The 15911-nt window shown below is 39.6% G+C and overlaps 3 protein-coding genes across 10 annotated transcripts in view; 1 reads left to right on the top strand and 2 right to left on the bottom strand.

The window, feature by feature from the left end:
• LOC109957660 (centromere protein F) overlaps positions 1-312 on the bottom strand; it is a 23548-nt gene extending 23236 nt beyond the window's left edge. For all 6 annotated transcript variants that reach the window (XM_020595747.1, XM_020595728.1, XM_020595718.1 and 3 more), the window contains exon 1: positions 27-312. The gene's annotated coding sequence lies outside the window, so the exon portion shown is untranslated. The remainder of the gene's footprint in view (positions 1-26) is intronic.
• Positions 1-4980, top strand: part of LOC109957701 (protein RD3) — a 5748-nt gene extending 768 nt beyond the window's left edge. Inside the window, exons 1-4 of one of the 2 annotated variants that reach the window (XM_020595826.1) lie at positions 292-356; positions 2310-2494; positions 2966-3273; positions 3833-4980. In XM_020595826.1, coding sequence (XP_020451482.1) covers positions 2489-2494; positions 2966-3273; positions 3833-4205 — 687 coding nt within the window. In that variant the 5' untranslated portion in view covers positions 292-356; positions 2310-2488 and the 3' untranslated portion in view covers positions 4206-4980. Of the gene's footprint in view, positions 1-291; positions 357-2309; positions 2495-2965; positions 3274-3832 lie in introns of those variants that run through there. The other variant, XM_020595818.1, reaches the window with a different exon arrangement.
• A 61-nt stretch (positions 4981-5041) lies between these two features.
• On the bottom strand, positions 5042-12960 carry stx5a (syntaxin 5A). 2 transcript variants are annotated; one of them, XM_020595794.1, is made up of 12 exons: positions 12845-12960; positions 12108-12352; positions 10816-10886; positions 10408-10463; positions 10222-10292; positions 10010-10126; positions 9165-9221; positions 8974-9055; positions 7602-7688; positions 7348-7451; positions 6944-7065; positions 5042-6350 (listed from the first exon to the last, which is right to left on the bottom strand). In XM_020595794.1, exons 2-12 carry the CDS (start codon positions 12168-12170, stop codon positions 6191-6193), a joined length of 990 nt encoding a protein of 329 aa, XP_020451450.1. In that variant the 5' UTR covers positions 12171-12352; positions 12845-12960; the 3' UTR covers positions 5042-6190. The 2 variants fall into 2 exon arrangements, with proteins under 2 accessions (XP_020451450.1, XP_020451459.1); XM_020595803.1 differs by lacking the exon at positions 7602-7688.
• Between the last annotated feature and the right edge of the window lie 2951 nt (positions 12961-15911).

The following is a 15911-nucleotide window of genomic DNA, read 5'->3' as shown; positions in this document are numbered from 1 at the left end:
AAGCTAACCCAGCACTAGCCACTTACCATTCACTTTAGAAAATGACAAAGCGTCAGCCGCGAGGGAGGCTCAGTGGTGTCAGAGTTGTGTTCTGTTATCGCTGTGTAAAACAAACCACACTTTCCAGGTGCTCACCCTCTCAACACGTGGTCAATTTAAACACAACCGAAGCTAACAACAGACGTTAACGGACAGTTTGCATGTATATGAGAAAGATGCCGCGCGGACCGTCCAGCTGACAGAACCAGAGGCGTTGTGGCACGAGGCGGAGCGGTTGTTGGTGACGTAGCAGGTGAACACGCGCGAACCTCTGGTGACCTCTAGTGACAATATCTCTCCAAAAACACAACAGCATGGTTAGTGTCATTTTCATAGGCAAATGTTATTCAAGTCACTTGTTATGTGGCACATTTGACCCAAAGTGCTTGACAGCACACAGAAAACGAACAACAAGAAAAGACACTACAGAAAAGAAAGAGGGTGGGAAAGAAAACAATTAATAATTGTAGTGAAATAGCAGTGAAAAACTCATTAATAATACTAATAGCATGTAGTAAGACACATGAGTGAATTACATGGTAACACAAACAGAGATTATCTGAATTATGCCTGAGCTAGCTGGGTTAGTCAGTTAGATCTAAAGGCTACATAGTAAAAGTGTTTCCAGTTGTGTTGTGAGTTTGGACACAATTGATTACAATGTAAAAAGATGGACTCTTGGTTATTTGTAGCCCAGTTCACTGTGGTGGCCAATGTTGGATGTGAGCTAAATTAATTCACAGACGAATCACTAAAATGCCAAAGATCATTTATTATTACAATAATTCTGAGCAGTTCAATAATTTGAAAAGCCATTTGACAGTCTGAAAGGTAGGGAACAGAATCACCGTCTCTGCAGAGAAATAAATAAAAGTATTAGATTGTCAAAGAGTCAGTCAGTCATTTTTGGTCATACAGTCCAGTCAGTCTGTCACCCATTCAGTCAGCCCTCTCCTGTCTTCCCTCTTCTCCGGCTCCTGTTCCGTCTATCTTCTCTGTCCTCTCACTGATTCACTAGTTTTTTATTGTGTCCTCCTGACAGTGTCCAACCCCCCTTCTGTCATCCCTTACTTTTCACATCAATTCCCAAACCTAGTTAACAGGTCATCTCCAGATCAGGATGACCCCATGGGTTAAACAAACATGATCCATGATCCCAAAATGTTCTTGCTTGAGCACACACAAACATTTAACAATTTGTACAGTGAGCTGACATAGTACAGAGGGGGTTGCAGAGATTAATTATTAATTGACTACTGCTATATGTAATCTACACACTCTTACTGTATTCTGTTACATATTAACTGTAGCTTGTTTGTTTTAACCACTACATCACTATGACAAAAGTAGAGCATGGACTGACGCTGTATGAACATGTGTTTGACAGGTGTTGAATGGCTTTATGTATTTTAAATGCTTTAGGACAATGATCAAAGTAAACTTTTAGGCGGTTTTGTGCTTTTATCCCCTGAGGATTATAGCTATGGTGGTAATATATCAAATCAATTCCATCAACATTGTTAAATATTACAAAAGAACTATCCCAGTTTAGTTACAGCAATAACACACCCAAAATAGACAACCATAATTAGATTATAATAGTCATTACAACCACTCATTCTTCCAGGTAGGCTCTGGATTTGAATGTAATCTGGGATTTGGAGGCTCAGTGCTGAGCACTGTGGAAACCCAGGAACTAGCCTGCAGTTACTGTACATACAATACCATATTATATCTAGTGGCACAGACTGCTAACGCCTGAAAAATTATACTTGTGAAACAGAGAGATTACGTGAGTAGGCACACAACCTTATTGTAATGTTTGGCCACAACAGTGTCATAACTACAGATGTACCTGGAGGGTTACTGTTTGCAAACTGCAAGACCACTTTTCACTTTCAGAGTGTCATTCTCAAGGACCGTCCTAGGAGTAGGTGTCCAAAAATATATTTGTAAGACACTGTGGAAGTAGTTTGAAGCACCTTGTACCAAGTCAGTGTCTATGTTTATGAGCTGAAACCTTTATTACAGCTTTAATTGACATAAAAAGAAGGTAAAATCAGCAAACACATGCAAAAGAAAAGCAGTTAAACATATTATAAATGAAAATGTCTTGATCAGTGAACAGTCCCATGCTGTTATGTAAACACCCCAGAGCTGAATTCTATCAGTCACACACAAACACAGGTGTACATTCATGTCATGGAGCAATCTCATCTCATCACTCACTCTTTGTTAATACAGGATTACATTTATTCTAAATCCCACAGGCACTCCTCAGAAAGATACACACACTGTCTGCCAGGGACCTGCAAAGGTAGCAAGGCAGCCAGGTAGCTGTGTGCCACCAGCTGGAGTCAGGGGAGTTTCATCATTTCTGACTGTCACCGGCCCATGGAGGCCGGTTCTTCACCTGGCCGCTAACCACCAGCGTTGTAGATTCACTTTCATGAAGGTAAGACAATAATTAAACTTCTATTTGGTTATGGCAAGACAATAACTGGTGCTAAAAATCCTCATAAGTAAACATTGTTTGTACTGATCAGTGATATAAACTGCTTGCATTCGTTTGTGTTATACCAATTATGAGTCACATTTAATTAAACATACTATACTGACACTGATAAAATCAAGATGCCATAAAATATAACGTATATATAATGTATTTTGGATGTTTAAGCCTCAGAAAGCTTAAAATTTTTAATCATTTGCAGTAGCTATGATTAAATCATTAGCACTCAAAATGTACACCATTTCTTCTAGAACAGCCCTTTAATGGTCTCCAAATGTTTTTATAACCTTTGGTTTTGTCTTTATCATCCACAAAAATTCTAAAATATTAAAACTCAAAATATTCAACATATTAAAAAGCATTCCTTATATAAACTATGAGTATCCGTCCACCAATCCTGTCCTTCTTTCCCAGATGTTTCCTTGGTCCGCAGTTTTCTCACTTGAGCCCAAAGTGCCCGGCCAGCGCACAGCTGAGGAGCTGGTAACCAATACTCTGATGCTGGAGCTGGGGGCTATGGTGAAGCGCACTGAACGCATCCGTTTAGAGCGAGTCACGGAGTGTCGGCGCCGTCGGCGCAGCTCCTCCTCCACAGCAGACTACAGCTGGCTGGCCAACACCCCAATGCCACAGCCCTATGAGCTGACACCCAATGACCTGCTAGAGCTGCAGGACCTCTGTGGCAAAATCCCTCCTGCACAGTGTGGCCCTGTCATTGTCAGGTGAGGCAGACAGCAAGACAGACAAGGAGGACATAGAGAAAGAAAGACACAATCATACTAGTGATCCAAACTGGCAGAGAGAGGTGTAGTTGTTACTGAGACTAAAACTGAGGAAGTATGAATCTGACTAAAACTGAGCAAAATGTTGCTACACAATTTTGATCATTGCTTAAAAACTTTGGCCAAAAAATTTAAATGTCTATTTTCTGGTTTCCTTGGCTTTATTTCTTGTTTGTTTTTTTGCCATTTTCTGATATTTTATAGAAAAAAAATGTTGATTGCTTTATCAAATACAGTAACTGACAGATTAATCCAAAATTGAAATAATTATTATTTGAAGCCTCACAAAAGTCAGGGGGTCATCGCTGAGATCAGGGTTGACTTGTAACACCTGCAGATTTGTTCTGATTAAATTATGTTTCATCTTTTATAATTTAACAACACTGTACAGGTTTGATGTTGTCCACTCTCCAAAACCCTTTAGTGTAATCATATCCTACCAGAGGTGTAACAAAGGACAGACTGCTCCTAATAATCACAGTTATTTGTCCCACTGCAGGTTCCGGAGGTTGGTTTCGCAGATGGAGCCCGAAGTTCATGAGGTTCCCCAGCTGTTTCGTTCAGTCCTGCGTGACTTTGTGAATGAGATGAATAGAAATGAAGATATTCAGAGGGAGGACATGGTCATCGAGAAGCAGCAGCGCAGCAAGAGCCTCTCTTTTGTTACTTTCCGCACAAAGTTTCGCAAGGGCCATTTCTTCAAGGGCAGTGGCATGAGAGGCTCCAGGGGCAATCTGCAGCAACAGGTGGACTGGTCTGATGAGGAGGAGGATGAAGAAGGGGAGGAGGAGGCCATCAAGGCCAGGACCAGGAAGGGCAGGAGCAAGAGCATGCCAGAGATCACCCCTATGGAGCAGAGTGCTCAGGGTTGACAGAAAGCAGGGACAGTGAGCGAGCGATATTCCAGAGGGAACTGGGGTAGACAGTTGTCACAGGGGAGGAAATGGACACACTGGGTAAACCCCATTTTATTTAACTGCATTCGCATTTCCCTCTCTTGTGTCTGTTCCTTAGGTCTTTCTTAGTCTAACCCATGTAAGATGTGAGGGAAAGGAGGAGAATACAGCTCCTGATTAATCATGTGTTACATGTCTCATGATCTGCCCCTTTGAAAACATGTTATACAACAGGTAGGACAGTCGACTACTGCAGTAGATGGGGGAAGTTCAGCTCAGGCCACTTGTCAGTATATTCAGCAGCCAGAGTTTGGCTCTGGATCACCAGCACATTTAGAGGGTGCTCTCATCATGTATCCATCAAGCAAATTCTTGCAAGAAGGGAATAATAAAAAAAATCTGTAATGTTTTTTAATGTCGATATATAGTAAAATGTACCCATCTGGGGGAAAAAATATAGTGTTCTTGTCACTTCTAGGTGATAAAACATTGCCTTTTCACAAAGACAGACGTCTACAGTTTTTGGTTTAAATGATGGGTACGGTTGAGATTAAACAAGACTAGGTTTTGTACATTTTCCAAGTCCAATAACCTTTAAGCGAATGCACAGATCTTTATCATGTTACATTTGACAAAGCAAAATATAAGTTAATCTGCCCAAGGCCTGTTGCTATGTCTTTGTGGTGTAAAATATAACTCCAGTTCTACCCTCTTCAGCAGCTCTCCGTTGAGCAGCTTCAAAGCCCCACTAATTATAATCACTGCTGACTAATCCTCTTAACCCAAGAAAATCTCAGTCATAAATGCCAGCATCCCATTAATGTTTTATTAATATGCACTTTCTTATTAGTACTTCATCATCACTATTTGCACTTTGTACACTAAAGTCAAGGCATCTGGCTTAAAAAATAGACAGGGGGGGATAGGAAGAACGTTTTTGGTTCTTAAAAAGTCATGGTCATTTAAATAATCTGTACATTAGATAAAGAGGGGAAACAACAAGAGTGACATCCAATCAGACACTTCAGGGAATCTTGCTGATTGAGTCACTTCTTTAGTGGGCGTCCACAACCAGCGAACCCCCTTCATAAGCACTGATCTCAAACCTGGATTTTGTTCAAATCCTTTACTCACACTGTACACTGAAGTCTCTCTGCAGCACTGAAAGTGTGAGGTTGACACCGTTCCGACCATTTGACCAACCTAACTGGCAACCTAATTGTTTTAATCAAAACAGTGTTGATACACAACATTTCAGACAGCCTGTGCCTGAACTATAGCATTAAAGTTCCCTTCAGTTGGCTGTAAACTGCAGGCCACAAAATGCCAGACCACAGCAAGTGTGTTGGTATTATGTTACAGTTTAAGAATTGTACCTATTTGGCAAATAAACTCTGAAAGGAAACAAAATATAACTGGATACAATTTCACATCATAACTAAATGGAGACAAGTGAGAAACTGAGAAATGAGTCATGCTTTTCCATTAAACATAAGTAAACTAAGAAGCAAAAGGATAAAGTTCAATTGAGTTGTTTAGATTTGTAATAATAATGGACGACATAGAAAACAGGAACAAAGAAAATCTAAATTAAAAAGACAGTTTGTAGAATCAAACCATTAAAGCCATTTGAAATTTTTTACAAATAGTTGGTCAAAGTACAATACAGAGCAGGTGTCTGCTCTCTATACAAAGTGGGTATTTCTAGATAATTTATTATTTTCATTTGAAGTGTAGAGTTCTCCAAGTGAAGAGTTCAGCATCTTCATTGAAGTGTTGAAATTAGATCGAGAGTAAGTAGCTTGGGAATAACCAACAAGTCTGTATTCATCTGGGTGAATCCCAAGTCTTCATTAAACTGTCGCTTTGATAGAGAAGTCCGTCTTTCAAATGAGTCATCTGGGAACACCCTTTCAGTTTTACTCCCCCTCAATGTGGGCTTTTTCCCTCCTCTCAGTCACTTAGGCAAAGAAGACAACGAAGATGATGAAGAAGACGACGAGGACGAGAAAGATCTTGATCATCAGCCAGCGATTTGAGGAGACCGACTGGAAATATTTGAGGATTTCTGTGTGGGCTGCCTCCACGTTCAGCTGGGTGTCCTCCACGTTAGCATCGATCCTGTCAGAGGGGACAGACAGAAGGAAAGCACATCTCATCATCTTTCCTTAAAACCTGTTGTTTTGACATCCCACAAACTGAATGACTAGTTGACTTATAGCCAATATAATTCTCAGATTAACTGATACTTAAGGGGAAAAAAAACAACTTAGTTGCAGCTGTCATGTTGTCATTCTACAAATTTCTAGTGACAGTTGTAATTGAAAACAAAAACAGTTACACATTTTATTACCGTGTAACACAATCCATTAGTTTGAACACCAATTTGATTATTTTGCTTGTATTTGCCATATAGTTACTGATCAGTAAATATCCTTAATACTGTGATAATGACTTAACCATATCATCCAGCCCTAATTAAATATTTCAGTTTTTTTTTTTAATGACAGAATTTCAGGAGAAAAGACCACAAGCACAAAACTTTCAGCATAAAACCATGCAAGTTTGTCATCACTCACACACCATTTGCACTCATTCTGTCTTCATTTCCCTCATTTATTTACAGTTTCTTGCTTGTAAAACATCCTTTTATTTCTTTGGTTTCTGGGAGACCCCTTCTCTCAACAATCCCTCTGTATAGAGCTTCATCTTACCTCTGGATGGTCTCCTCTTGCTCCTTGACCATGTGTGCCAGCTGCTGGAATATTGAGCCTAGTTCCACAATGGTGCTCTCAATGTTCTGCATGGTGTCGGCACGGCTCTGGATGTACGAGTCCTGTAATGACACAGCCATCATGATTTTAAAGAACAAAATTTGCATATTTTAAAAACCTTTTTATGTTTCCATGAAAAATTGCAGTCCAACCTTTTTTTTTTTTACAAAGACAGTAGTGGGTAAATTTTTGTTTGAAACAGAAAAAGTCTGAGTTGATGAAACACTTAACACTAACAGCTTCTGTGCTTAAAAGAAAAAAAAAAGAAAAAAGGGCAGTTTCAAATTGAAATCTTAATTAACACTCCGATCTCATCTGTCCATGTGACAAACATACACCAGTACCTGCTCATCAATAAGCTGGAGCTGCAAGGGATTGCTTTGCGAGTCCATGTCGATGGCCACATCCCCCTGACTCCGGGATTCATCCTGCATCAGGACCGAGCTCTCTGAAAAGTGACAGCAAGCAAAACACAAACATATGTTCAACAAGATTGGACAGAAAACCTCAGTGGTAAAGGGGAAAAGCAGAAAGAACAGCGGGCACATACAGTAGCTAGTGATACCCGCTGGGAGAATCAAACGGTCCAGGGAAATACCTTTTAAATTTGAGGTTGTATAGCCCTGGTAGTCATTGCGCGGCTCGCGAGCTGCATGCGGCTCCTGGGCACCTTTTTTGCGGCTCCCCAAAAAATTTTTTTCTTTTTTTCTTTAGAGGACCAGATACAGTAAGTCATTCACAACGACTTTGAGCAGTTCCCTATTACAACAGCTGTTTGAGAATTACACTGCCAGTCAACATGTTCCTGTATCCGTTGCATTTGTGACTAAATTTCAATCAATTTGCTCATTGTAAATAACCTAAAATTATTAAATATATGCTAGTAGGTGTATAAAACAAAATACCTCTCTATGATTGGTGTAATAGTGAGTAAGAAGCTTGTGTTTTCTTTGCCGCCATCATTGTTCCAAAGATGTAAACCTTGTATTTAAATATCCATTTATGGAAAGACCTTTAGTATAACTTGTACATTATTAAAGGAGCATGCATTGCACAAGTCGACCAGTTAAGGACCTGTTATAGTTTGATGCCTGTTACAGGAGCCTAATTACAGTAATAATTTGTTTAGGTAAATAATTCTGTCAAGCTAATGTTCAGTTAGATACAGGTTATATCCAATAAAATGAAATATTACAAACATTTTAGTTCACATACCAATGTATTTTATGCTAGGATATCAACAGTGAGCACAATATTTGAGATTTAGGCAAAAATGTTGAACCACAGGGTGTGAACATTTTACTGGCAGTGTAAATGCCTGCACAGGAGGCATTTAGCCCCCCGTACTAATTGGAGGGTCTCTGGTAAGCAACTTGTTTAGCAATTTGTTCTTAAAAGAGTAAAACAAGCAGGAGCCAGACATGTTGAATATTGCTTCAAAGCTAAAATAAAGAAGCAATAAAGGCGTGTTCACTCTGTTACACGTTTTGAAACTGCCAGCACAATTTGTTTTAGATGAACAAAAGTGGGCAATACAACAGATTCTAGAGCTGAGAGATGTTCAGATTTTTAGAAGTGCACAAAAGACCAGGACACAGTTTGTGGGGGCTGACTTGTACTGCATGGAAAGTTATACCAGTCAGTATGAGATCAAACTATTACGGTAAAAACTTTACTGTTAACCTTCCTTACCTGTCTGTGCTGCAGTTGATTGCTTTAGGTTGTGATTTGCAACACTGCTGCTTGGTGGTGCTGACACAGTATTTGTGAACAAAATACAGTATGACTGAGGCAAAACATTTCCACAAACAGTATCAGTAAAGAGTGAACACGCCCTTATGAAGCGACAACGGCATGCATTGTTTACCAGTTGGTGCCATTACTTTAATGCAAGACCCTTGAGGGGGGGGGGGAGAAAAAAATCACAGTGAGCTATTACAAGCATGACGCTAAGATGTGGATGGACTTACTGAAGTTGCTGGCCATCAGTGGTGAAGATGAGACAGGAGGCTGGGAGAACTTCTCTCTCCTGCTCCGCTGCTGCTTCAGGTTCTGCAGAAAATGAGACAAATGATGGAGAGGGTAAATGTGACTGAGAAGAAACCAACACTGGATAAGATTTGCTGCCTTTGAATGATGAAATAAACCAAATGCTTCTCACCTCTGTTCTGACTTCGAGGACTGATTTGAAGTCATTGGACATTGAAGCCAGTTTGGACTGTAAACAAAAGATGCAGTTAAACAAAGTGCATCTTAATTCAGCTGTGTAGTTACAGAGTAATGGCGTGTTCACTTTATTGCGGAAAAACAGCTCTTGTGTTTGCACCTCGCCATTGCTGCACAGGCTCTGCGAGGACGTCCATGGAGAGCTAAAAGTTGAGATTTGTTTAACTTTGACCCCAGTTGCACTGACCTTTGTGCGTGCAATGTGCAATCACTATTAACCACTGCTTCAGTAGATGTGAATCCAATTAGCTCACTTGTGTTCTGTTTTTCCCTGGCTGCACCTGCACTCATAGAATCTCAGGTCAGTATGGAACTGACATTTCTGAATTTCCCAAACTGTAAAATAGCATATGATCCTCACATCAAAATCATATAAAGGAAGACAACCTATTTAGCTAACACAATATCACCATGCAAGTGTCACTACAAAGATTACTTAAAAACTGCAGCTTGAGCCTCTAAAACATAGTAATCTACTGCTAGCAACATTAGCATTGTAGCATTAGCTAAGAAAGCATAATTTTGTACAGTACCCCCAGGAATTTCTACTTGAGTTTCGGCGCCAACCAGCACAGAATGCGCAGCGCAAGACATGTGAATGTGAACATGCCTTAATGATACGTGAACAACAATTCTACAAACATGTTCTGATTCCACTATATGAGATGCAAAACTATTTCCGTAAAACAAAGCAAAAAAAAACGAAAACAAGAAAAACATCATATTCCTGTTTTTTTTTATTTTTATTATACACTTTGATAGATAGATTTTATAACTTACTTGTAAAGACACCACTATCGTGTTAGAGTGGGTTTGGATGTGTCGACCACCAGGAGCTCCACGAGACCTCACCAGGTCCTGCAGTTGTGCTATCTGTTTATTTAGGCTGTTAATGTCCTAAAAACATAAACAAAGGAATGGTACAAAGCAAATGACAAGATATTTATGGGCTACTGATAAATAAGGTACAGTATGTTAACAACTCAACTCACTTGTTTAATGATGTACGTTAGCTCCTCGATCTCCACTGCCTTGTCGTCAAATAGAGAATTCCTTTTTGCCACTAAAACACCAAAACAACAGCATGTAGAATCAGCACAGTGAACAAAATCGCACACAAACTCAACATTTTTAAAATATTTTAAATAATCCTAAAATAACATTAAAGGAACACTTACAAATAGTGAGCTTTTCCAGTTTGGCAAAAGTATTGCTCAAGTCTTTTCCAATTCTCCTACAAGAAAACAAACAAAAGTTTCACTTTTGTCATTTTAGGAATTAAAAAAATATATATATTTGTTTGGACTCTTATCCAGTGTTAGAAAAAAAGATTATATCAGTTTTATCTATTCTCTGTGTCTCCCTCTTTACAGTCTTTGTGCTATGGACAAATCTCTCCACCAAAGTTCACATCAAATGTTTCATGTAACATGTATGACAAACTATTCCCAAGTGCACTATACAAGTGCAATAAAGTTTTAATACACATTGCAATAAAGATGAGGACAATGTGACTAGCATAACTCAAAATCAACATGAAAGAATGCTAAGCTGTTAAAACACATAAGAAAAGTGACATAACTTACTTGGCCATAACTGTGAAGTCGCTGCGCTGCCTGAGAGCACTGTGAGCTGGTTTACTGGGCTGGACTCCATTCTGCCGGGGGGGGGGGAGGTAAAGATATGACAACAGGTCTCCACAACATTGATTAAGGACCAATTAACTGGTCGAGTAAAAGGGAATTCAATGACTCCAATTTCGTGGCCCTACTAAACACTTTAAATCAGTTAGTAAATAAAAATCCAACCACTTCCTGGTTATATGTTGACTTTATTATTAGTACAAAATTAATACTATGGGCTTTTGATAAAACCAAGTAAGCATTGCTTATGGCATCACTAGGAACACTGACAACTTATGATTATAGTTCATTTATTCTCTAGCGCTGAGATTTAAAATTAATTGTCTGGTAACAATAATTTGACAACTGTCAATTTAACACAACAAAAAAGCACTTTTAATTAGGGTTCTTCTAATCTTTTAAAGACATGTGACAAAGACATACTGAGTGGGTTGTTTTACTATTGAAAAATAAACTTGTTAGTGCTCTCTGGTGGATGAAGTATGTTGCTGAGACAGTTGTTTTTTTACATTATCTCAAACATATCTGTCCCATATATACACTGATATCCATGTCTTTGATAATTAATATAAGCCAATATAGTGACATTGCTGACTTACTACCGTGTATCATTATTTTTGAGATTTAGAATCATTTTACATATCCCACTGGGGAGTTACAGTAAAACAGGCATCTAGGTGTTTAAATTGACCAAAAATGTGCAGAGGATTGTTTTGATCAGGATATCTGCAGATAATGAAGAGTCTTAAAAAGCCATTTGTTGTATTAAGAAGTCTTCCATTTACAAAATGGTCTTTATTTTTTTCCCCTTCTGTAAACAGTAATGTTAACTATAACTTCAGCTGCTGTGAGAGCTAGGAAGCTTCTCAGCTAATGATAGAAAAGTGCTGATTTAAGGAAAAAATGTGGTCTTTCTGGTTGTTTTCTGTTTCTTTATGGGAGTTTTGTCATTCTTCAAAGTCTTTTAACTGAGCTTGGTAGCTTTCAAATAAGAAATATTAACATTTCATACAGAGGCTTTAGCCCAGGAGCCACTATTATGAAACCAAAATTTATCCAAAGGAGTGGTAGAAAGGGAAACCAAAACCAACCTAACAAAAAAATCACCCTCGCCACAAAACGTTACACAGAAAACTCAGGAATATAACAGGCATGAAGTCATAGCAAATCCCTAATTTTACATAAACCGATCCGTTTTACTAATGTGTTGTGATGTCAGGTCTCCTGCAACATACCTGTCTGCCCTGGAGAGATTTACAGGCCGACTGGAATTCGAGGGTCCGGTCACGGCACGTCATCCTACCACTGTTAAAGAGTCACCAGCCCGCTGAAGACCAGTAACAACCTAGGGATGCCGGTACTCCTCCTCTATCGTTTGTGATGGGTGATTAGGAAGACCTCCCGGTGTGCAGAGAAACTCACATCCAAGGTAGGCTAACGTTATCCGTCATGGACTCAGGTACATACATGTCTCCGGAAACTGAGAAAGGATGTGTCGAAACAACATATAGGATCACAGGCTGCTAGTTTGAATTTTAACCGATAAAACACACATTTGGTCGGGTAGCTGTTAGGTTAGGTTAAAGTTAAAATACCAGATGATACCATTAGCTACGAGCCACGACATAAGGTCGACTAAACCACAACATCCAGTCACCAAGTAGCAGATAACCGATACAACTCAAAAATAAATACATCGGTTAAATATACTGGCAAAATCTAACGTTACACATCATTAGGAAACAATTATTATTTCAAGTCAAGACTAGCTCTATGTGTGAAGGCCGCCCATCACGACACAGCTGATCACGGCCTGACCGGCTATAATAGGCTAACATTAGCTAACGTTAGTAAAAACTAACCGGGCTTTCCGTACCGTCTCTCCTGCGTTACTATAATAAAATTCGATCTAAACAACCCCTGTGAGGCTTAGCCTTATTTAAAAACCCAAAATCGATTAGTTTCGACTTACTTGAATCAGTATTACTTCATATTTCGAGAACCCTCGATGCTTCTGGTGAAAACTAATCAACCCACAGGAGTTTAAGTTCCGATCCGGGTCGTCTCCGGCATTGACGTCACTGCCACGTCTACTTTACTGAGGCGAAAAACCCTGCAGGTACCGCATGTCACCACCAGGGGGGTCACACGTCTCCTGTTTAGAGGAGGATACATTACAGTTTTTCAACACTACTAAAACAATTCACCATTTTCTCAAAACTACACACACATTCTCAAAATGACGCTCACGTCTGTACATCCATCTAACTTTCAGGTCAAAACCAAGCGTTCCTCGTATTTATGCCAAAAGGTGTTTTTTTTTTTTCCTGAAATTGGTATTTTTAGGCCATCTTACATTATTTAAATCCTGGTACTGACCATAGAGATTACCAATATAGGAGTACACTGTGAAGAGACATTAAAAACAATAGCCTACTATACAACAGAAAATGTTGTGGTATGTATGTACAGTTTGATTAAAAATAAATCATTGTTGAAATATACAAGATAAACAAAACAAATACAGCATACTGTAAATGTAATTACAATAGGCCATAGAATTTCATCCACATTACATAGGCTGTTGAGCCACACAGTGTGGGAGATGTGCTCTTGTGTGCACATTTGGATACCTTCCAAGGACACATCCCCAAAGGCCTCTTCCATTGTCATCAGAAGGTTTTCTGTTGTGTAAGGGTTTCAGTCGGACACTTTCCACCATAACACTGAGAAAGATAAATCTAAGTAAGAAAAGATCTGCAAATGTGGGATGGTCATTGAATCAGGCACGAACAGAGCAGCCCAATGGAAATGAAAACAATCCCAAATGATAAAGTTCTGACTGCCCTGGCTCCCCTTGCTGTTGAAGATGGTTGGAAACCTGATGTAGGAATGCAAGTAGATATGTTCTGTTATATGGAGTGGCATGGAGAACTCTTGATTACTTATAGTGTTCCTGACGTTCTGCACCCCTCTGATGTCTTCCACCTTGGCTATGTGAGGATCCATTGTTCCAGAGCACACAGAGACACCAGTGACCCTGTTTACATATATGATCTTGCAAATCTGATTGGTGTGTCATGAATTTTGTGACTTTGTGTTAAAGTGCAATGAATGATTTATTTGACCCCTTTTGTATAAAGTTTACAGTTATGGGCAAAATGTCTATCTTTTAAAAACTGAGGTAAGAGTATACATTTTTATGCTGAGGGATTTAATTGTAGTATGTTAGCAATCAGGAAAAAACTGTAAGATGCAGGAGTCTGTGACATCATATTACCAACAAAATAATAGAATATGTATTTTAATGATCTTCTTTCTGAAATGAGAAATGCCTTGTTTGTTTTCCTAGACCACCTCAGGAAAAATAAAGACCAATCTTTCCAACACTAATGGCCAAATTTATATCTGTAAATAGACAGAGTATGAATGGCTACCATCTCAGGTGAGTCGACCTGCAGATACAGAATGGTATGGAGAGAGAGATAACATCCACCAAGCTCTCCAATCTCCTCTCACTCCTACTGGTACCTGCATCCTCCTCCTGACAGGACTGAGCATGCCAGACCACAGCTATGCCCGCATCTATTTACCAGTTAAGACCCCTGATCACAAAAGCCCCCATGCCCTGCACAACCCTTTACTCCTCATATACATTCCTCTCCACCTTTTATACCTTTTATGTTTTTCACTGACATGTTTCAGCAACAGCATCGAATGGATACAATTTGATTCCTCTTAGGATGAATTCTTAAACCTTTGATTATCCTCTGACTTTTCATATAGCACCATCACACGGTCAAAATATTTATGTGTTGGAGTCTGGTGGCCTAGTGGTTAAAGCACATACCACATAAGCACAATGTCTATGACTTAAGTCCTGGCTGGGGGCAATTGTTTCTACCACCGGTTCCTCTCTTCATTCTGGTGTTCCCTTGGAAGCCTGCTGTTTCCTGTACCTGCAGTAATTGTGTCCACTTCCTGTTTACTGTGGTTGCACCATGTTGTGCTTGCTACCAGATTGTTTATGGATTAAGCTCACTAATTTCTAGGTTTATTTGAACATCAACTCATTTTTGAGTCACGACATACGCCTGCACTACCTAAGCACCTGTGTTACAGAAGTTCTTGCTAATTACCAAATTTAACTTGCTAATTACTTGTTTCTAAGCTAGCTAAGATAGTAGCTTAGTTGAGTGCCATGGCTCCCCCCTCTTCCTCTCTTTCTTTTTCTTGCTCGGAGTGTCTGCCTCCTTTAGTGATAATGGTACTTGTAATAAATGTCAGACCCTAGCAGCATTGGAGACCAGGCTCCGCGCTATGGAGAACAGCCCAGCTAGCCAGGACCATGTAGCCGGTGCGGGGCCTCCTAGATGTACTGTAGTTCAACCCAAGCTAGCCGCCCCCAGTTCTTCCTGAGCAGCCTCAATCTCAGCCAGGTGGCTCGATGACAGTTCCCAAGAGTCGTAGCTCGAAACAAATGCCCACAGTGCATCAGCTGCCTGTTCACATTTCAGATCGAGTTTCCCCACTCTGCGACACAGCCACTGAGTAAACAACTGGTAATTGGCAACTCTATAGTCAGGAACATGAAGCTAGAGACACCAGCGACCATAGCCAAATGCATTCCTGGGCCCAATGGGCGACATGTAGTAAAGCAATTTGTTGTCTTATTTTTTATATTCCATATTATAACACTGACATTGTAAACATTGTGCAACAACATTCATGTCCTTGCCAGTGGTGTTAAACATTTGATTTTATCATTTCTACATAAGAGGAATTAAACCTTTTCATAAATTTAACATTGCGTGTTCACACTAAATTCTCACCTTTGCACATACAGTTTCCCCTGTAACAACTGTAACTCTTTTATCAAGGTTGTTGTCCTTTAGTAGACAGATAGATCCAGAGACAGATGAGGTCTCTGGATCTATGTTTCTGCTGATAACACTGTTTGCTTTGTAAAATAAAATAAAAAAGGTCTTTGTATTCACAAGAGACATTTCTGTCAGAAAACACAGGACTCTTTTTACTCT

Source organism: Monopterus albus, unplaced genomic scaffold (assembly GCF_001952655.1).
Source record: "Monopterus albus unplaced genomic scaffold, M_albus_1.0 scaffold2.1, whole genome shotgun sequence".
Lineage (NCBI taxonomy): Eukaryota > Metazoa > Chordata > Actinopteri > Synbranchiformes > Synbranchidae > Monopterus > Monopterus albus.
This window is presented reverse-complemented; position numbering and strand designations above follow the sequence as displayed.

Excerpts from the sequence above, each read along its gene's own strand:
- stx5a (XM_020595794.1), bottom strand. The coding sequence starts at position 12,170 with ATGACGTGCCGTGACCGGACCCTCGAATTCCAGTCGGCCTGTAAATCT. Across the intron at positions 10,464-10,815 it reads GACTTCACAGTTATGGCCAA|GAGAATTGGAAAAGACTTGA; the intron begins GTAAGTTATGTC and ends GTTTTCTTGTAG. Across the intron at positions 7,689-8,973 it reads ACTGATGGCCAGCAACTTCA|GGAGCCGCAAAAAAGGTGCC; the intron begins GTAAGTCCATCC and ends AAAATTTTTTGG.